At 49.9% G+C, this 20,389-nt stretch overlaps 6 protein-coding genes across 6 annotated transcripts; 3 read left to right on the top strand and 3 right to left on the bottom strand.

Moving 5' to 3' along the window:
• Window positions 1-1,302: 1,302 nt before the first annotated feature.
• P174DRAFT_510156 (ATP-binding cassette glutathione S-conjugate transporter YCF1) lies at window positions 1,303-6,552 on the bottom strand (the record flags this gene model as incomplete). Its single annotated transcript, XM_024831643.1, has 10 exons — window positions 6,131-6,552; window positions 3,229-6,051; window positions 3,074-3,177; window positions 2,977-3,022; window positions 2,139-2,923; window positions 1,930-2,084; window positions 1,799-1,867; window positions 1,624-1,715; window positions 1,431-1,556; window positions 1,303-1,404 (listed from the first exon to the last, which is right to left on the bottom strand). The coding sequence occupies exons 1-10, from the start codon at window positions 6,425-6,427 to the stop codon at window positions 1,303-1,305; spliced, it is 4,599 nt and encodes a 1,532-aa protein (XP_024685653.1). The 5' UTR covers window positions 6,428-6,552.
• Window positions 6,553-7,892: 1,340 nt separating this feature from the next.
• Window positions 7,893-9,800, top strand: P174DRAFT_428533 (putative C2H2 finger and ankyrin domain protein; the record flags this gene model as incomplete). The annotated part of the gene is made up of 2 exons (XM_024825518.1): window positions 7,893-7,944; window positions 8,002-9,800. 2 exons carry the CDS (start codon window positions 7,893-7,895, stop codon window positions 9,798-9,800), a joined length of 1,851 nt encoding a protein of 616 aa, XP_024685652.1.
• Window positions 9,801-10,103: 303 nt separating this feature from the next.
• Window positions 10,104-12,475, top strand: P174DRAFT_384733 (FHA domain-containing serine/threonine-protein kinase). Its single transcript, XM_024823224.1, has 6 exons — window positions 10,104-10,327; window positions 10,378-10,663; window positions 10,713-11,009; window positions 11,059-11,105; window positions 11,154-11,447; window positions 11,497-12,475. Exons 1-6 carry the CDS (start codon window positions 10,188-10,190, stop codon window positions 12,446-12,448), a joined length of 2,016 nt encoding a protein of 671 aa, XP_024685651.1. The 5' UTR covers window positions 10,104-10,187; the 3' UTR covers window positions 12,449-12,475.
• A 503-nt stretch (window positions 12,476-12,978) lies between these two features.
• P174DRAFT_364659 (uncharacterized protein) lies at window positions 12,979-13,583 on the bottom strand (the record flags this gene model as incomplete). Its single annotated transcript, XM_024822006.1, has 2 exons — window positions 12,979-13,442; window positions 13,541-13,583. The coding sequence occupies 2 exons, from the start codon at window positions 13,581-13,583 to the stop codon at window positions 12,979-12,981; spliced, it is 507 nt and encodes a 168-aa protein (XP_024685650.1).
• Window positions 13,584-17,320: 3,737 nt separating this feature from the next.
• On the top strand, window positions 17,321-18,190 carry P174DRAFT_364433 (uncharacterized protein; the record flags this gene model as incomplete). The annotated part of the gene is made up of 1 exon (XM_024821989.1): window positions 17,321-18,190. The coding sequence occupies one exon, from the start codon at window positions 17,321-17,323 to the stop codon at window positions 18,188-18,190; it is 870 nt and encodes a 289-aa protein (XP_024685649.1).
• A 443-nt stretch (window positions 18,191-18,633) lies between these two features.
• Window positions 18,634-20,248, bottom strand: P174DRAFT_510153 (AP-2 complex subunit mu; the record flags this gene model as incomplete). The annotated part of the gene is made up of 3 exons (XM_024831642.1): window positions 18,634-18,782; window positions 18,865-19,858; window positions 19,912-20,248. 3 exons carry the CDS (start codon window positions 20,246-20,248, stop codon window positions 18,776-18,778), a joined length of 1,338 nt encoding a protein of 445 aa, XP_024685648.1. The 3' UTR covers window positions 18,634-18,775.
• Between the last annotated feature and the right edge of the window lie 141 nt (window positions 20,249-20,389).

The following is a 20,389-nucleotide window of genomic DNA, read 5'->3' as shown; positions in this document are numbered from 1 at the left end:
GTATCATTATTCATACAGATGGTACGTACGGACTACGGACTAGTTAGTCTACGGAATATGTCGAGCAATGATCCGGCGGTCCGCCACGCGAGAAATGAGATAGTGTCCAGTTCCCCCCAAGTTAATTTTGATAGACGTCGACGTCGAGGTCGAAACATGACGCGCAAAGACAGCAGTCTATAACGACGCAAGGGATGACAAATTGAGGAAGTTTATCCATGCTTCCGTCCACTGAGACCGCACGCCTTGAAGAAGCCTTCGTAGAAACTAAGCAACCATGAACGGCCCAAGCATGGCCTTAGCCTCGCGAGTTCCATTGGCCCTTCTACCCGGCGGGTTGAGGTCTGTTTCTCCGCACTTTTTCTCAATACAGATCGAACTATATCGTTTTCGAAAAGTATATTTCAGAATTCAGATGGGCTAATCCGGTCCACGGGTCTCTGTATGTTTCTAAGGAAACCCTGATGTGCGCTACTATTGGGTGGATCACGTCTGCTTTGGCGGGGTACTCGAGTTGGTGGCTGGTGGTTCAAACTACTTGGATGACTCTGGGTTGTAAACCTGTAACACAGCTTTAAGAAATGAGTAATAGGTTGCGTTGCTGTTAGTGCCGAAAGCAACAGCGTCCCTCACTCTCATCCTAGACGACATCGTTACGTGCCAGTTTAGTTGCATCCTCTGCATGGTCCCTCCCAGCTGCTTCCCTACACCGCTACTCTGAGTGCGTGCACATTGGAACAAACAACTTTTATATGACTATATGCAAACCGAAGGCAATCCCTCTACCTACACCTATAGATATTCTGTACACACTTTTGACTATACTCCGTAATGACGTTGGAAACAGGGAATCGTAAACCCCTCTTGACCTCATCAACTCTATTCTGGTCGCCTCCAGGCCAGACCACTCCCCCTCCGGAGCCGAAATTGACACTAAGGCCGGCTGTAAATCAGGACTCTATCGTAGCGCCTCCAGATCGGTGATCGATCACCCTAAGGTCTCCAAGATGACCCCTCTTCAATGCGCACGGACTTTGTTACAGATCAAAGCTGTGACGACGGCTGGCTGTAACGACCCGGAGCTGTGTCCTCGAGTTCGCCATGCACATGCAAGAGTACCGGTATGTACTCTCGCTGAAACAGGGCGCTTTCCACAAACCAGGTAAGAGGATAAGGGAAACAGATTTTTCGCCTTCCTTACAGTAGACTTAAGACAGAAAAGGGATCGGCCCGAGCTGGAAGAATCGATCCGGTTCCCCCAGCCAGTCACAAGATCAGCGTCCTCTTTAGGTGGAAATTAGATTACTGCACAAGCGCTGCTCCATCGCTGTCAAGCAAACCGGCTTCCTTGACCAGCTCATAGAATTTGCCGCCACGCTTGATCAGGTTTGCGGGCGTGTCAAACTCTGCGACCCCCCCTTGTCCAAGACCACGATTCGATCAGAGTCAATAATCGTATTAATGCGGTGCGCAATCGTGATGATTGTGCGTTCCTGGAAGACGCTGCTTCGCAGGGTGCGTTGGAGCAGCGCATCCGTCTCCACGTCGACTGCCGCCTGTTACAAGCCGTCAGTAAACTTTCATCATGTAAAGGAAGGAACGGTGTAGTCAACGGCCACTTACTGTAGCTTCGTCAAGCACAAGGATATTGCTCGGTGTCAGCAACGCCCGCGCCACAGATACCAGCTGACGCTGGCCCTGGCTAAGATTAGATCCTGTTATAATCACGTTAGACTCGGACTTTTGATTTAAGCAAGGACGTAAGGGGAGGCATGGCGGTGGCAAAAGTGAACTTTACCTCCTTCTTGAATCAGTGCGTCCAGCTGACCGTCCATTTGAGCGACGTGCTCCTTGAGTCTGGCATGTTCTACGCAATTACGGTGTCAGTCAATCAATGCTTGGGCATGTAGCGAGTCGGGCCCAACGTACCAAGGACACTCCACAGCTCCGTGTCATCATGCACATGCCGGGGGTCCAGATTGTCACGCAGAGTGCCCTCAAACATGGCAGGATCCTGGGGAATAATGGCGAGACGTCCCCGCAGGTCAGATAGCCCAATAGTAGATATATCTAGGCCATCGATACTATAACAGACGTCAGAAATTGCAAAGATAACTAGGTCGGGCAGTTGTTCGCACCTGATGTTGCCACCGGCGGCTTCGATGATTCGGAAGAGCGCCAGAGTCAACGAACTCTTTCCTGCACCTGTACGGCCAACAACGCCTATTTTTTCATGAGGTTTAATGTCCAGGTTGATATCCTTGAGCACTAGATCAAGTCCAGGACGGTACCGTGTGCTGTAGTCCTTGAATGTCACCGCCCCTTGAGCGGGCCATCCGATAGCCGGGCGGTTTTTGAAGATAACATCCGGGGCCTCGCTGGGCAGGCTGGCGTACTCAAGAACCCGCTCAACAGACACAATGTTGGTTTCGACTTCGACAGTTTGTCGAACGATCCAGTTCAAGGACTGAGTGATTTGGAGAGCATAAGACATGGCCAAACCGACCATGCCTGCAGATATGCCACTGCCTGTGGCGACCGAGATGATGGCAAGCACCGCGGAAGCCAGAATAATAACGGAACCGATGAATTCCAAACGAACAGCCAACCATCTGTTGGCACTGATGGATGGAAAGTAAGCCCGAAGATTCGCATCCATGCGCCATTCGTTTTCAAGAGCAAATCGGTTCTCCTGTCGGTAGCCGCGAATTGTGGAGATGCCGCCGAGCGACTCCTGGAAGTGAGCATAGATCGGGCTCCTAGTGACGCTGTCCAACCGCTTCAATTCACGCGAGGTTCGCAGGTAGTACTTCTGGTACAGTAGGTAAACATAGCCTAGAGGGAACATCACCAGAATGAAGGCAGGAGTCGACGTAGCAATCACAATCATCGTAGAAAGTGCCTTTGCCGAGTTATTGAACAACTAGCTTTGACGTCAGCAGCGACCAATTGTTAGAGGGCCGGTTTTTCACATACCATGTTGAAAGTACGAGCAAGGACCTCGTCAATCCGATACACATCACTAACCAACGTCGTAAGCCTTCAGATCAACGTCGTTAGAACTGCAGCCTACCTTGAGAATCGATTCAGGATTCGGCCAGACGGAGTAGTCTCGAAAAAGCTCATAGGAGAGCGGAAAATAGAGAATGCCATGCGTTCATGCAGTTTGCGAGAAGCCTGTTGTCGTATTAGTGTGGCTCTTGACCCTGTGATACGATTCAGGCATACCTCAATCGAGCAAAAAATCCAGAGAATCAAATTTTGAAAGATAACCAAGACAGAAGACCCGAGACCCCAAGCAAGGTAGACACCAATGAACTTGGCGACGTTCGGATGAGCCTGCACCTCGCTGGCTTCAGACCACTTCTTTAGCCAGAAACTACCGGCAATTTGCGCCGTCTGCGCTCCCAGAAGCGTGAGCAGGTAGAAGCAGACGGCGATAACATTGCTGTTCTTGGCATACTCTCCGTAAACGCTCCACTTAACTTTACCCTGCTGCGAAGTTTCCTGCGTCTGCTTACTCTTGAGGACGTTCTCTTCGTCCCCAAGCTTACGCCGAACACCGTGCCAACTCGCCGTACTGGCACGCCGTAGCGTGACGGTGCTCGATCTCCGCCGTGTAGTGTCAGCGCCCGATCTGATCGGAAGAAGTGATCCTATTTGCTGCTCAGCTTCCGTATCTGATGGCTCTGACTCTGCATTCTCAAGGACAGTGGTGGATTCCGAGCCTTCAGGACTAGCCAGATCATGGCCGTCACTGCTGGAAGCTTCGTCCTCCGATTCGTTCATGGTTGTGCGTACGAGATTGGACACCTCGCCCTTCATAGCCATCAACTGTTCGTAGGTTCCCTTCTCAATCAAGGTCTTGTTTCTTAGGAGAGCAATAAAGTCGGCCTCTTTCAACACAGGAATGGCGTTGGTGGCCAGGATCCTGGTCTTGCCGCTGAGAAGACCATTCCGACCAAGTACCTTGTTGATGAGGTGACGACCGACGTGCTGATCGACCGCTGAAAGCACATCATCGAGCAAGTAGATATCTGCACGGGCGTATACCGCCCGCGCAAGTGTCAATCGAGCCTTTTGACCACCCGAGAGGGAGATACCCCTCTCACCGACCTCAGTCTGATCGCCATCGGGCAAATTGCGGAAGTCATCAACCAGAGCGCAAGCCTCGACTGTGAGTTCGTAGAACTGAGGATCCCACCGATGTCCGAAAACAATATTCTCACGGACGCTGGCATTCATCACCCATGGTTGTTGCGCGACATAAGCGATACGGCCTCGAACAACAACCTCGCCTTCCGTCTTCCAGAGATCACCCATCATCGACAGAAGGAAAGAGGATTTACCAGCACCGACTCTACCAACAATGCAACTGAGCTCCCCTTTACGAGCGCTAAAGTCAATGCTCTCAATAACATTGTCGCCTTGGTATCTGTTCCAGGTAAACGCCGCATCGCGAATACGGACGGACTCGTCACCAGCATGGGTCACTGGCTCCTCGAATGTGACCGCATTAGGTTGTAGTTCTTCCGCAGTAAAGTAGTCTGTCAGACGCTTCACAGCCACGGACGCTTCAATGATGGACGTGATAACCATAGGCAGGATTGAGAGCGGGAACGTGAGCAGGTTGAACAGAGTCAAGGCCGGGAACACCACGTCTGTAGTCAAAGGATGGTCACTTATCAGGACATAAACACTGAATGTAGAGCACGAGACTAAGAACGGGGTGGACTGCCAGGTGAAGTTAGCAATCGACTGAGTTGCTCCGATCTTGCGAAGCGTGTTCAGCTCCAAGTCGTTTCTGATGTGGCTGAGTTTGTTCATGAATGCTGTATTCCAAGCATAAAGCTTTATGCTCTTGATGTTGTTCAGGATCTCAGTCATCAGTCGTGATCTGGAATCCTTGTTCTTCATCTGTATGATCTGAAGCTTTTTCATCATTCGGGCAATCACACCGTTCAACGGGATCATGAGAATCATCACACCGATACCTGCAAACATGCTTACACCGACTAGTTGATAAAGGGACAGCATGCAAAGAACGATTTGGAAAGGAGCGGACCAGAGTTGCATGCCGAACTGGGTCAGGTCAGACAAGCGTTGCTGGTCGACAGCCATATGGTTGACAATATCACCTGTGGTCTTGGATGCACGCCCTTCGCTCGAAAGTCTTAGAGACTTGGTGTAGATCATGGCAGTCAAGGCTGACTTGACGCGCATACCGGTATCAAACGCCCTTTGGAAGTATTGGTGCAGACAAATGGTCTGTGTTACCGAGACCAAGAACATCGCCAGCGCGATGGCCACACCACTGATCACGGGCTGAGGTTCATCAGTCTTATACGACTTTATGAATCCGATTAGGAGGCGCAAGAGTTGCGGCTGAACAAAGGCAAGTACGTCGCTTCCGCACTTGATGATTGCGCCGCGCAGGTACGGGCCACCGAACGATTTCATCAACGCCAGCCACAGAGACGGCTTCGACTTTTTCAGCTCTTCCGCCCAGTTTTCCTCCAAAATGTCCCCTGTGACGCGAGTGGTGTCGCGCTGCCGCAGATTCCACAGATCATCCTGAGTAAGATAGTTTTTGTAACCGAATTTCATCAACGGTGTCATCCAGCTGAAGGTGAGGACTGCAAAGATATCCGCGTACTCGTACGGACATTCATCCTCATCACCCAAGGCATCGTACGCACTCTGCTTTTTTGGGACGAGGTATTCGAGTCCGAATTCCAACAGCGCCAGACCGAGGCTGACGTTGATGCAAACAAAATATGGGAGTTGATCCTCATACGCCTTTTGCGAGACCAGCGATCGCAATTTGACGCCGTAAGCGATGGTAAAGAAGAGCCAGTAGAACAGGACAACTCCGTTGGGCTGTCTGCTGCGCCAGTGCTCGTAATATTGTACCGCAAATATCACGCCAAGAGAAACGAACACCAGAATGGAACTCCAGAAGCGAAAATCAGCCAAAAAAAGACGAGGAGCGGACTCAGCTTGGATTGCGGCTTGTAGGGCAGTCGTGAAGATCAGGGCGCCCAGCACAATCTATGAGCGAGGAATGCGTACGTTAGATAATGATCGGGCTCGGACGCTCCAAACATCCATTCTAAGGAGAAGATCTTACCAGTTTAGCATAGAAATGCCAATTCTTCGACACGGGCTGAGGCGCACGCTTCTTCAATAGGAACCAAATGGCACCTGCTCCCATAAGCAAGCCCCATGCCGCAACCAGAGCTACTCCAAAGTCCAGGAAACATGGTGTAAGATCGAATCTGTATTTGCTTATTGGACCCCAACCCTCGACATCACCACAAAAAGGCTGAAGTTTTCTTGAGGAACTGAAGGGAGATTCCAAAGTCGATGATGAAAGTGGTGCGGAATGGGAATTCCCTAGGATCACCTGGGGGTTGCCATCAAGCATCTTGGTGTTCGGACAAACGACCCAACTCCAAAGATCCCTGAACCGTCTGGCAACGGGAAAGGAGAGGGAATTAACTGAGATTAAGAACCCAGAAATGCCAGTGATTTCAAATACGAGACTGGCGGGTTTTCTCTGAGGGTGCAAGGAGAATAATTCGAAGCGATAAGAAACTAGCTGCAGCTTGATTACTAAAGGTCCAGGCTTTCGCTGCTGCCGGCGTCTCGGAAATAAGGTAGTATCAGTTCGAAGCACCAGGTTGGACTATCTATACTGAATAATTGAGGCAAGGATACTCAATGGACACCTCAGAATTGAAGATATGTACAGCTCTATTCCACGCAACAACGTCCAGGTTTCCAACAAATGTTAACTATAATACTGTCTGTTGCGATTTCAATAATGACATAACCCTTCGTGCTTATTTCCGAGGAATAAGGCCGCAACCGTCAGTTCGGTTCGGGAAAGCTCTTGGGTCGCTTGGCATGACATTTCCTACCTTCTCCGTGACTCCCATCAATAAGCAGGGAGTTCAATTTCTGAAGATGAACTCTTGGAGCTTAAGACATACGCGGTATTCTCCGTTTAGGAGGCGAGCATATTCAAGATAGCTACCCCAATTCAGCCGGATTTAAGCTCGCAGCTACTAAGAATGAACCTTGCTCCGTAATCCATAAAATCTCTTATCTTGATCAATCCTCGATGATGTAATGCCTTGCAAGTTGAGGCTTTTCTGGGATCCACCGATCTTCTATTTGTTGTTTGACAATCCCTGCACTACTTGTTAACACAATACGGTGATGATCAGATTGCAGTTTGACCTTTTTTCATGAAAGATTGGAAGTATGCAGCTCCCGATTGTCGATGCAAGAAATCAGTCAATGCCATATAACGATCTACTATCGAACATGACGTACAGAGCATGCAACAGATTTCATATATATATATAAAGCACCACTCTTTTGGGACAAACGGTCGAATGATTCAGTATCCTGGGTTCACCAGCGTCCCAATCGCAACTAGCTAGGACCATGGTGCCTGTATAGTATTCCTATGCGCTACTCAACTCATAGATTTCTTATAAATGACTCTGTATAATGGCCTGGCTGTTGCGCGATCATAGCAATTTACTTGGTCGGTCAACAATTGCCATATCGGGTCCCCGCTTGAGGTCCATGTAACGACTCCTGCGCTAGTTACCCAGCCACTATGACTAACTCTCGTTTGTGAGTCAGTAAGCAAAGCAAAACATGACTGGGCGGAAGATTCTAGAACACTTTCATCAAAAATGGATGATTGGGAATCTTCTTAAAATCAATGATCCTGGTGCTTGCGTTCTCAAAATACAGTGGTAGCCCCACACGAAGGCGGTACCTACACTATTCCCTTTGGAGGGACACACATTTCGCCGCAGTGTTTTGCGACTCCGCGATCGAACATATCCTGGGATAAACTACCTGATAACGCAATGGTCGCAGACACTCCTTTGGTGGAAGAGTTATTGAAAAGACCTCTATATGGTGAGCATTTTCTTTCCATGTTCTAAATTATGTGTGGGCATAGCTGACCCTCATTAGTATATGATCTTCCTCAGGAGCTTCTTTCGACTTTAACCGCCAAGGGCGAGGACCAATCCATAGCTGTCGAAGATACTGTCGAACCCTCTAGAGAACCGCTCGATCCGTCGACGCTAGACCCGGTGATCGCTACCTCCACATCTTGCGCACTTTGCAATGTCTCCTCCTTTTTGAATGTACAAGAACAACGGGAGCACGTTCGGTCGGACCACCACAGATTCAACGTCAAAGCGCAGTCTCGAGGCAACCCTACTTTAGACGAGGCACAATTTGCTAAAGCGGTTGGAGATTTGGATGAGTCGATATCTGGCTCCGAGTCGTCAGAGGAGGAAGACGATGAAGAAGACGGGCAGCTCTCGGCCTTGCTGAAAAGGCAGGCCAGGGTAGCCCAGGTAGCTGAAGAGGCGGAGGAGTCAGCAAGCAAGAAGCCCGCTTCCAGGAACCCTCTTTACTGGCTTTCAAGCTCTGTGTTGCCATCCAACACATCACTAGGTGTCTATAGAGCTTTGTTCTCGAACGACGAACAGGATGAGCCTAAACACCTCGTTGATTCGTTGCGAAAGAAGCAACTATCACCGCTACCGACACAAAGACCGAATGCACAACCACAAACGAATGGAACCACCCCCAGTCCGCATATTTTCATGTGCATGATAGGAGGTGGCCATTTCGCTGCCATGTTGGTCTCTCTGACCCCTGAAATTCATCGCAAACAAGGTGGCGTTGAGGAGCGGCAGGCTCGCGTCATCGCCCATAAGTCATTCCACCGCTATACAACGAGACGAAAGCAGGGTGGTTCTCAATCTGCTAGTGACGCCGCTCGAGGAGCCGCACATTCGGCTGGTTCCAGCCTTCGAAGGTATAACGAGGCTGCTTTGGAGAAGGAGATCAGAGAGCTCCTGAGAGACTGGAAGGAGATGATCGATAGTGCGCAACTGTTGTTCATCCGAGCGACTGGCAATACCAACCGAAAGATCCTGTTTGGCCAGTATGAGGGTCAATTTCTAAAACAGAATGATCCCAGAATAAGAGGGTTTCCATTCAGCACTCGTCGAGCCACGCAAGACGAGCTTATGAGGTGCTTTAAAGAACTTACTCGCGTCAAGGTGAGCCAGATCGATGAAGCAGCCCTTGCAGCAGCAGAGGCAAAACGGAGGGCAGAAGCGGTCAAGCCTCCAACACCACGGCCGCAACAACAGAAGCCCAAAGCGTCAAAGGAGGAGGAGGAAGCTATACTGCATACATCTCAGATCCAAGCCCTGATTCGACGGTCGAAAGTACCGGCTTTGATGTCCTATCTCTCCAAAAACTCTATACCCTCATCTTTCTCGTTCCGTCCATCAGATTCTCCGCAAAATTTCCGCTGTCCTACTCCCTTGCATTTTGCAGCAAATTTGAACTCCCCATCGGTAGTTTCGGCCCTCCTCACAAAGGCAGAGGCTGATCCAACGATTGTCAACGGCGAAGGAAGAACTGCTTTCGAGCTTGCCGGTGACCGAGCTACCCGTGATGCATTCCGTGTTGCACGTCACAAACTGGGAGAGTCCAAATGGAACTGGGACGCTGCCAAGGTCCCAGCGGCGATATCCAAGGAGGAAGTTGATAGTCGCGCAGAAAGGGAGCAGAAAGCTGCAGAAGAGGAAGAGGCAAAGAGGCGCAATACCGAATTAGAGCGGTTAAAGAAGGAGGAAGCTGCTAGAGCAGCCTCGCTGCAAGAATCAAGAAAAGCGGGAGGCCGAGCATTAGGAGCGATGGAAAAGACAGCATCGGAAAAGAGGGAAGAAGAAATGAGGGAATGACACCAGAGATGAGGATGAGACTGGAGCGAGAGCGTCGCGCTAGAGCAGCGGAAGAACGCATTCGAAGAATGCAGGGAAAGTAATTGGTGAGATGTGTCAACGCTTGATGATTGAAAATTTGCGAACATTGATGTCCTGTACGAAATAGAATTGTAAGAAACGAAGCTGAAATGGATGATGACTTTTCGATGCGCAGACTTGACCAGTGACATTAGTACTATTGCACACAACACCTGACTTCTGACGATGAGGTGCTATGAGCTGCTTAAGACTTCTAAACCTCTTGACAGCGACAAGCCAACCGCCATCATTAGTCTTGCATGATTATAGTCTCTTCCCCCGCACCCTCTCTGTATTCCCTTACTATTCTAATCTCTACTTTGTATAATGTCTAAACACCAGCCCTCCTGTCGAGGCTGTTATGTCGGTACACTTCTCGAAGTGGACCCACAGACTGGAACGACAAGCAACCCCTTAACTATAACCAGCAGTAACGAGATATACGTCGGTCGAGACCCGAAGCGATGGTACGGAAACTCTCTTTCTATGAACCCTTCAAAGCTAATTGGGATATTAGCCAATACGTCGTAAGCGATCCATTCATCTCGAACAGACACCTCCGAATATACACCATCATCTTCGACCAAGACAATCCCGACGAAGTCGCACCGTTAGTATACGCTCAAGATATCTCGCTGAACGGCACGTCGTGGAACAACTATCCCATGGGAAATGGAAATGGCAGCTTTCTCCTCAGTGATGGCGATATTCTGAAACTGTCCCCGAGTGTTCACCTTTTGTACCGGCGTGACGGTCACAGAGCAGAGGATCACTTTGACATGCTGCAGAGAGTCGAGATGAGGGTGGGCCTTATTTTCTGCTACAGTTTGGACGCAAGCTGATTGCGGGCAGGTTTTCGAGGATCAGTACACGATTACACAGCGAAAATTAGGATCAGGGGCATATGGGAAGGTGCATATGGCGTTCAGCAAAGACACTGGTCAGCAGCTTGCATGCAAGATCGTTGACCTCCGGACTTTGAAAGATAAAGTTCTTGAAGAGTTTGACGGTAGAAGATCCAGGTTCTTTGAGATGGGTAAGGATCGCATAGTTGCAGTGCGCGCACAAAATGGGTACATCGCAGGGAAGATCAAGGAGAAACTCGAAATATATGACCGGGAAGCCAGAATCCTGGCAAGGCTCTGCCACGTAGGTTTTGCTCGATTCTCATCAGAAAGTCGCTAACGGACAATGAAAGCCGAATATTATTAGAGTTGAAAAGGTGATCCGATCAAGCAATACAATGTAAGGCGAGCCTTTGATGAGACCCAAAGCTGCACTAACGGAAGAAAGATATCTTTTTCAGGGCCTCGTGACCGCTGGTGACTTGTTCTCGTTCATCCAATACAAAGGTGGGAAGCTTGGTGACATTGAAGCCGCCGTGATTGTGAGACAGGTTCTCATGGCTCTGGATTACCTCCATGAACAGAATATTGTTCACAGAGACTTGAAGCCAGACAATATTCTCATGACGTCCCTAGCGGATGGGAGTAGAGTGGTGCTCACTGACTTTGGATGTGCGAGGCTGATACAGCCACGAATTGAAAGGATGTCTACGAAAATCGGCACGTATGACTATAGTGCTCCGTAAGTGCAGCTAGGCTTCCATAATTTGATATACTGACTCTTGTCCCAGCGAAGTCCTTCGATCCAGCCGGCAAGGCTATACAAAAGCCGTAGATCTGTGGTCCCTAGGTTGTGTTACGACCGTGCTTCTGACTGGGGAACCTCCTTTCAGCTCTCCATCACCTGAGCAGGAAACCAGCCAGGGCAATCGACAGGGTGCCCTTGACGGTCTCAAGGCGGATTTGGCCTGCAATATGATTGGCAAGCGGGCGAAAGACTTTGTTCTTCGTCTCCTGCTCTTCGATGAGACAAAGCGCATGGATGTGAAGCAAGCATTGGGTCATTGTTGGTTTACCAACCCCGCTCATAAAGAGGCGTTTGAAGCTCTTTACAAGCGATCCATTAGGGACTGGAAGCCTCGAGCACCGAAGGAGCCACTGATGGTCGAGCTCCGCGATCTGATTCAGGTCCGGAAGACGAACGGAGATGTCGTTCAGATTCAACATTCCCAAGAGAGTTTGCCAAGTGGGTTTTCTAAATCAGCTCTTCCAAGGGCAAGTGTCGCTCAAGAGACAATATTAAAGGAACCACAATCGCCTGAACTACGCAGAGATCTCTCTCCAACACTCTCTGACCCTGACCTACCGCCACACGGCCGACTAGACAACCATCCACTTCAACTCCATGATTTGGAAAAAGACATTGCCGAGATTGACTCAGAAGCAAGGAAGTTAGATTCCCCCGAGCAAAGCCTGGAAACTTCAGAGCAATCTGAAGTACTCAGAGGTGAAAGCGAACAGTTCAACCAGTATGAGTGGGCAATCCCATCTATAATCCCGGATTTTTCGAAGGCCAATACTGCACTGTTGAAGGGTATAAACGATTGCCCAACAGGAAAGAAGCGTACTCAGAACACCTGGGAGGAATTGGAGAATGAGGTCTACGAGGAGGTCAGAAATAGTATCACCGGGAAGCGGCAGCATTTAGTATATGGCACGAACATTGTCAAAAGCTGGATTTGATCCAATTCGGCGAGCGCCAGGTTGTTGAAGGTGTATCAGTACGGAGGCAGGTACGAGCCAAAAAGATGACAAAGATGTTTAAATCTCAGTGAAGTATCCTGAGCGAGATTGCTAGACTGTTCTCAGGTCACACCAGAATACCTAAGGCAAACTATGGTTTGAATCTTCGGAAGGTATGGCGCTCCAATCCATGCCCTCTATAACGATTAGAATATAAGTTGGTATCCGCATCTTCAGGACAGACCCACCTAAGACGAGCTGTCTATCTACATCCACTTCAACACTTCCCTTCTAGCGAATACAATCATGATGTCATCGAGTCGAAAAGGGCGCCCATCTTCGTTGAGCGCATCCAAACCACTCAATGACAACGTCCTGTATCGGTGGTCGACACTTCCAGCCATCAAACTCCTTAAGCATATTGGACCTCGAGAAGGGAATGTTTTCAAGTTGACGGACAGACTATGTGATAGAGATCCTTCAAAGACACTTTGGAGATGTTTAAGTAGTACTGGCTTGTGAGTTGCGATTCACACGATGATCTCCTTCCGCTCCATCAAGTCATAGGTTGGAGCCTGTCTCATATTAAAGTCACCCTGGCCATCGAAACGGTGCTGCTCTTTCTTCCGTTGACAATAATTTATCGCCTCGCGGCGCACCGTTTCCCAGTCGTCGACACTCGTGCCTAAAGCGCTGGGATTGACCTTGAGCTTTTCCAGAGCCTCCTTGACACAGAAGACACAGTTCCAACCTGGATGGCCCTGCCGAATAGGCGTATTCTGCAGAATTCCAACGAGGCGATTTGCATCTGCTACCTTGCCAATCATTATACGAACAAGCAACATGCTAGAAGGGGCAGGTGTACACTCGCTCTCCTCAAAGAACCATTCAGAAACCCCTGCAACTTTTGGCCTTTCCTTTGCGTGGTAACGGACCCCCAGACTACCCTCATCTCCAACTTTTGGGCCTACAATCAAGGCCCAGTGGTACCTTGCTCGGACGGGACATTAGTCTTCGATTGCTGCAATGCCGGGGTGCCTGCATGATGAACTCACGTGTCTTACTTGCCTGGCATGGTAGGTCTGTCTCAACGTTCATAAAGAGCAACATACAGACGATCTTTGTTAGATGGCATTATGTGGGCGTACTTGACAGGAGGTAGTTGATTTGATTGAATATTGTTCAAAGGATGTGGGAGTCCTGGATTAACCTTGAACTAGTTTACGAGAAGGCTCTTTGAAGGGCTTTATACGCATGTATCTCCCTAGTCGCTCAGCTTCTTATTAGGGTTCGTAGCCGCTGTCTGCCCAAGGAGACTTGTCGTAGATTGACTTGAACTCATCTTCTGATCTGCGCCACCTCTAGCTAAGATCAAGTCAGTGCACGCTTAACCGGTGGGTCATAGCTGAACAAGCTCTCGAGACCTAGATTCAAGGCTGTAGTACTTTAAGGTTTCGTCTTCAATAACGCTGAGTGTAGAATGATAAAGTACTGTCAACCCAGGCTTGACACTGGGCAGGCTAAAGCCTCATATCTAGTGGCTTTTATATAGCGAATGGGACAATTATGCGCAGAATGAATGGGAGGGTAACTAATTATATCTGAATAGAGTACAGAGTAGGTAGTTACTGGGTACTGTTGATAATAGCAAGAACAATAACAATATGCTGTATCGGTCCATCCTTCACGTCGAAAGACTCATCTGACGCCGGCTGGTGATGTTGATCCGTCGAATCCGTCCTGAAGAAGGATAACCTCTCAGCAATATAGGCTCCGTTTCTCCGTGAGGTGAACGCAAAGAGCGTTAAGCATGGGCAGTGTAATACTTTGTAGGCTGGCAAAGATGATTAGAGGCAGAGTTGCACAGCCCAACAAGAGCCGGATTCTGCAAATATTTGTGATAGTACACTCACTACATCCAGCAGCCTTGATCATCTGGGACGTAGTTAGACTTTTACAGCTAATTTTGAGCCCAGCTAGAGAGGTATACAAGGGAATATCGATGGTTGTCTGGCCATGGCGCTACTTTAGCTTGACCCTGTAGATCTGCTAGTCGCTCACTCGAAAGTATCCCAATGGAGGAGACTGAGGCATTTTGGACTGAAGTTCTAGTTCTGACGGTACGGATAGGGGATCATCTCGCCTCAGGCCGGAAGATGTCATCCTTGTTAGGACCCGGGAAATGGAATAACGATTTGAGCGAGACTCTGATGGACCAACGACATATAAGCACGATAGTAATCATGAGCTATACTCGACACTAGCACCGTGTGGTGCTCATTGATCAAAATCTGCAATGCATCTCTGAAGGGTTGCGAATGTTGCCATGACAGTTGAGTATGATCACTTGTATATGTCAATCTTCAAGACTCAATTTCAGGGCTGCGGGGTGTCACTGCATGTCTTGCATCATCGTGCTTGCGGAATGGTTGATCATAGCTGTCGGCGAGATGCGGTGTACTATTGTCGATTGGAGGACTTGGGTCTAGATCCCTTGCATGTGTCGAGCCCGCCGAAGGCTGGGACTCGTTTGTCCAGGCGACGGGAGGATACGACTTCGCTTAGCTGTCACCCTAGACTCTGCCCTGGTTGCCTGGTGATGTAAGCCCTTGATGTGTAAAGCTGATGAATACTGCACATTGAAAAGGGCAGCAAAGGATGTTTCACGCCCTGTGCTCCCTTCGTAGACTTGTGTGTCTCGAGGATCATGAAGCTCTTTGTTGAGGATCACCATCCGGGAGGCGCATGTCGTTGCTGTATTTTGTCACGGTCTGTGTCGCCAGCCAGATACCAAAGAAATTTGTGCTTGTGGCTTAAGCTAAGCATGATATATGCTCCCAGAACCATAAGAATAAGGCCCCATGAGCTGCAGGTTGATGCATTATGGCCGCCAAATGATCAAGCAGCCTCACGACCGTATCTTTGCATCAAGCTAGTTCAAGCAAGGTCAGTGGTACCCATACAGGGTTGACCTAGCAGAGACAGGGTGTCCCTGGCTTGAATCAAGCAAAGCCTGGCTGTCTAAGCCTGGTGAAACACAAGGCTGTAGGGACAAAGGAGAGAGTCTCCGCCACTCACAGAGGAACTTTGATGATTGATCAGAACATTATTAGTCTCAAAGCTCCTAAAGTGAGGTTTATCCACGAGCAAGAATGTTGAATGTCTCAGAGACGCAAGGGACAAGGGTGGGATCTTCGGTGGATTGATGGCTACTATCGTGGTCCCTATCGATACCACCGATAAGATGGGATGATAGGAGGGTTTTCGGAATCGGTACCCTTGCATTTCGGCAGGGACTGTCTCTGCTACTACTCCGTACGGCACGTAGTGAATTGTTAGGCTCTCCATCGTTATAGCTCAATTGTCTTCGTATCAACTAACTTGAAGTGGAATCGTGGCCGTGATCTTCAGGCATCGAGCACAACGTGCGTGTGTAGCCTGAGGTGTCAGTGTTATTCTGATTGGTCAACGCGAAGACGCGAACTGGACGCGTATCGACGCGTCTCGCGTCGTGTCTGTAATTTTACCTGATCAGGAAACCGCGCGGTTGTCATGGCTGAATCACCGGAAGTGGGAGAAGAAAGAGGACCATTACGGATGATGGATAGTTGAGAGAATTAAGCAAGTCTACAGGACTTAGGATGGTCTTTATTACTTCTGCTGGAGAGGATTGGGATGAACCGCAGGATGCTATCCTAGAGGGAAAGAATGGGGGGACATTGTTCCCTGAGACTCCGAACCAGGGCATTAGAGACACGGTTCTTCTCACTGCTAACTTCTATTCAAGGTGATTTCATTGATTTCGAGAACTGTCTGGGAGGTGTTTTCATGACTGTCTTGGTCCGTAACCTCATCTTATGACACGCTTATAGAATGTCAGCGAACATGCACATGCAGCTGCACATGCAATGCTTAGCCGATCCTTCCGAGCATGCTCAGTCCAGAGAGCAATGACTTCATGGCGTGTCACCGGATGACCTGGTCAATTGAAGATGTGGCTTGTTGCTCGGGACGATGATGCAAGGTCGAACTTTCATCCCTCTCCCCCTCGTGTCTCAGTTGGAGTCAATGAACATCATAGTGTATGTAGACAGGGACTGTAGATCAGACAGAGAGGAAATCAGTAGTTCATGAATCTGGTCAAGGCAGCATCAATTCGAGCAGAACGAGGGTAATAAGACGGGGTCTCCCTCCTGTCGAGGAGACATCAAGGAACAAAAGACGAACCAAGAGGAAAGGGACACAGAGAGAGGTCTCGGAGTCTTTTGTCCTTTCAGACGGCGCTCCATCTTTCAATTAATCCTGCAACTGCAAAGAAAGTGCTTGAGGGTTCTGCAGACATTTCTTTATTCATGATTCTAAAAATGTTCTTTGAGTATCCACAGCGTACCTGATATCTACAATCCCTCGATATTCGATTCATATTTAGCTTATCGCCGCTTGCGGAACTCCACTCTGCGACAGTGACAGTGACAGTGACAGTGCCCGTGTCCCTCCCACTATCCACTGGGCTCCCTTCACACCCCCCAAATTTTAATTATTATCGCTACATTATTATTGTTTCCATCTCAACTCCCACAACTCTCTCCCTCCTCCATCATTATTCCATCCACCAAGTCAATCGCATACCTCGGAAACTATACCATTTAAGAGCGCTCATTTTGGAATCTATCATTCACTCATTTTGATTTTCGTATCGCGTTTTACTGCCGACTGGACCTCCCCTGGCGCAAAACGCTTCGCGCCTGGCGCATTCCTCTGGCGCGCGCACACAAAATCATTCCCTTCATTCAACAACCACGACTATCAGATCTATCTATACAATTTTTCATTCTGTGTTGCTTGCTATATTTGATACCCAACCTTGCAACTATGTTGCTCCCTTCTGCGCTTCCCTGCGACATGCGACGCTCCTCAACCCGGTCGCGCTTCACACCTAACCGCCTCTTCTCGACGCCTCCCCCATCCGACAACGACTTCTTTCCATCAAGCAATGGGTTACTAGGAACCTGTCGCGCCCTTCAGTCTCTTCTAAGTGGCTCTCCCGCACCGTCTTCGCGACGAGCCAAACCAGAACGTCTCCAGAGCCCCTTTCACCTCGCATCTTCGACAACCTCCACATCCTCCACACGACCGCGAAAGCCAAAGACACAGACACAGACGCGCACTCGACCTTGCTCTCCTAAACCGTCACCAAAACCCTCTCGTGGCGCAAATAAGCGCACGCGCGTCAGCTACGAAGCAGACAGCGACGCAGACTCAGAAGATCACACTCCACGCGCTCGATTTTCCACACCAAAGCGTCGACGCTACGTCCCCTACGATCTCCCTCTGGGTCTATCGCAATCAGATTTTTATTCTCTGAATTCACCACCAACCACACAATCGCCGCCCTCTCCTGCGCAGCGACGACAGCAAGAGCTTTGCGACGAGGTGCGCGCACCGCTACCGCCCTCGCCGTCGCCCTCCTCGCAGTCACACTTTGATCCCGACGCAGCGCTACCGTCCATTGAAGAAACGGGGCCAGATTCTTGGACCTCGGAGGACGACCGGCAACTTGTGGAGGTTGTCCTAGAAAAATTCCAGCTCTCCAAGCGCGACTGGGACGAGTGCGCGCGCCAACTCGGCAAGGATCAGGATAGCATTGGGCGCAGGTGGGAGGCGCTCATTGGAGAGGGGAATGTGGGATTGCGACGCGGACGACGGATGGTCCGTGGCCGAATCGACGAGAGTTGGCTGTAGCTGCTCTATTCTACTTCCGTCGCCTTCGACCACTGCCACGACTGAACTTGATACCTGATTCATGGATATACCTTTCTTCTATCCCAAGTGCTATGTATTTTTACGACATCCGATCGACTCTACTTTCGACCATAACCTATGTTTACGGCAGTGGTTTTTATTATTTATTGTCTTCCGGTTCTTCGGTGTTTGGTTACCTTATATGCAATCGCCGTCGCGAATTGCCTGCCGGCTTTGGACTGTGATCTATCTTGTCTATATACTCGTACCGATGTATAATACTATCTAAAATTTCTGTATCATCATCTGGCGTCATTCCGTGTCCAATCAGAACTTGTCATCTTTCTTGTTCTTTATGCAGTGCGTTCTTTGTCCAACCTCACAGCATAATAATGTATTGTTCTCGGAATACTCCGTAAATGACTCGGTTTTATACAGAAAGTCTATTATTGTATTTGTAGGAGGACTTGAACTAAAATAATACAGGAAATGCTGATGGTAGTGATAGTGATGAAATGGTCCGAACGCCAAACACCCAGCTCAATGATCGTAGCGAAGATAACGGGAATGCAGAGGATGCACTATCTAGAATCTGCAGAAAAGTTCGTTAGTCACGCTCTCAGAGTAGTATATAAACAGGGGTAGCCAGGGAGGGAGGGAGAGAGGGGAAGTACCTGATTTCATAACTGCCCGCACGAGTCATATACCGCACCCACTTGACACTACTATAGTTGCTCTTCTCAAACACCTTGAGATACCGCACCAGCAACCCACTACTGGTAAACATCAACAAACTAAAAGACAGACTCAGCGGCGGCCGGCTCCACGCCTTCTGGTTCGTCATGCTCGTCAGGGTCGCCTCCGCCGTAAGCACGTACTCGCTGCCGCCGGAGAACCGCGCAATCTTCCAGACGATATTGTTATGCTCGGGCTCGTACTTGGCGCGGCCCTGGCTCGTCCGCTCGGTCGTCTTGGCCGTGTTCAGCGGCGTCGGGATGCGGATGACGACATTCGTCGCGAACAGCTTCGAGCTGTAGTTCGCCTTGATGGCAACGCTGTACTCGACCTTGGTGGTGCCGACCTCGCGCACGATCGGGTGCACCTTGAAGGGAAGATTGACGTTCTCCGTGGCGCGGTACCGCATCAGCTCGAACTCGCCGTCCGGCGGCACAAACGAGATGATCCGGTCCGCGTCGAAGCGGCCCAGTTTCACGCATTGGTGGAACTGGCAGTCTTCGAGCGTGACGGAGCCGGCGGCCGCGCGTGTCGCTTTGCTGCCGGAGGGGGCGTGCGAGGATGAGGACGAGCCTGCGCCGCCAGGGCCGCCGCTGTCGCCGTCGAGGAGGAGGCGGTCGTTCAGCCCGAACTTGCACTCCGGGGTGCCGGAGAGGTAGGCGCGCATGACGATCTGGCCGGTGACGTCGGCGCGGAGCACGGTGCCCGTCGCGGACATGAGCAGGTTCACGTCCTCGATTACGTCCACGAAGGCTTCGTTCTTGCGGTACTTGACGTCTGCGCGGCGCCAGGAGAGCGCACCGGTTGCTTGCATTGTGATCCGGCTCGAGTCTGTCGGGTTGTTGACGATGGCGGACTTGACGCCCTCCGTTGTGATGTACATTTTGAGCGTGTCCGGGTCGGTGTTTTGGGGATAACCAAAGTCGAGGATTTCTGGAATACGGTTATCCTCCACTCAGTCCCCCTGTTTGAATGCCAGTACTCACCATCCAGCAACTCATAAATCAGAACAAAGTTATTCTTGACGGCCTCCTCGTCGAATTTCCCAAAGTAGCTCTTCCCCAGCAACACCAGCCGGTACAGAAACTCAAACACCAATGCTGCGTTGGCATTGCTCTTGGTCACCGCCACCAGGTAGATATTCTCGTGCTTGACGTGGCTGAACGTCGTCGATCCCAGCGTCAGAATGGGCGAGCGCACTTGGGGGTTGGAAATGACTTGGATGCGGAAGATGTCGGCCAGGCGCGGCCGGCAGTCATTGCGAAAGGAGCGGAAGATGAGATTCTCGCCCTTTTGGTTGAAGACGAGAATTCCGGAGAGCATTTTGAATATGGCCTCACTGGAAGGGGGAAAGGAGGGCGTTGGAACGGGTGCCCTGGCAGAAGAGAGGGATGAAATTGGGGATCTTGCCGGAGAAGCTCTCAGGATAAATTGGGGCCGGAGGTGGGGAAGTTGGTCAGTTTA

This window comes from Aspergillus novofumigatus (genome assembly GCF_002847465.1).
Source record: "Aspergillus novofumigatus IBT 16806 chromosome Unknown P174scaffold_2, whole genome shotgun sequence".
Lineage (NCBI taxonomy): Eukaryota > Fungi > Ascomycota > Eurotiomycetes > Eurotiales > Aspergillaceae > Aspergillus > Aspergillus novofumigatus.
This window is presented reverse-complemented; position numbering and strand designations above follow the sequence as displayed.

Excerpts from the sequence above, each read along its gene's own strand:
- P174DRAFT_384733 (XM_024823224.1), top strand. The coding sequence starts at position 10,188 with ATGTCTAAACACCAGCCCTCCTGTCGAGGCTGTTATGTCGGTACACTT. Across the intron at positions 10,664-10,712 it reads TGCAGAGAGTCGAGATGAGG|GTTTTCGAGGATCAGTACAC; the intron begins GTGGGCCTTATT and ends GATTGCGGGCAG. Across the intron at positions 11,106-11,153 it reads ATCCGATCAAGCAATACAAT|ATATCTTTTTCAGGGCCTCG; the intron begins GTAAGGCGAGCC and ends AACGGAAGAAAG.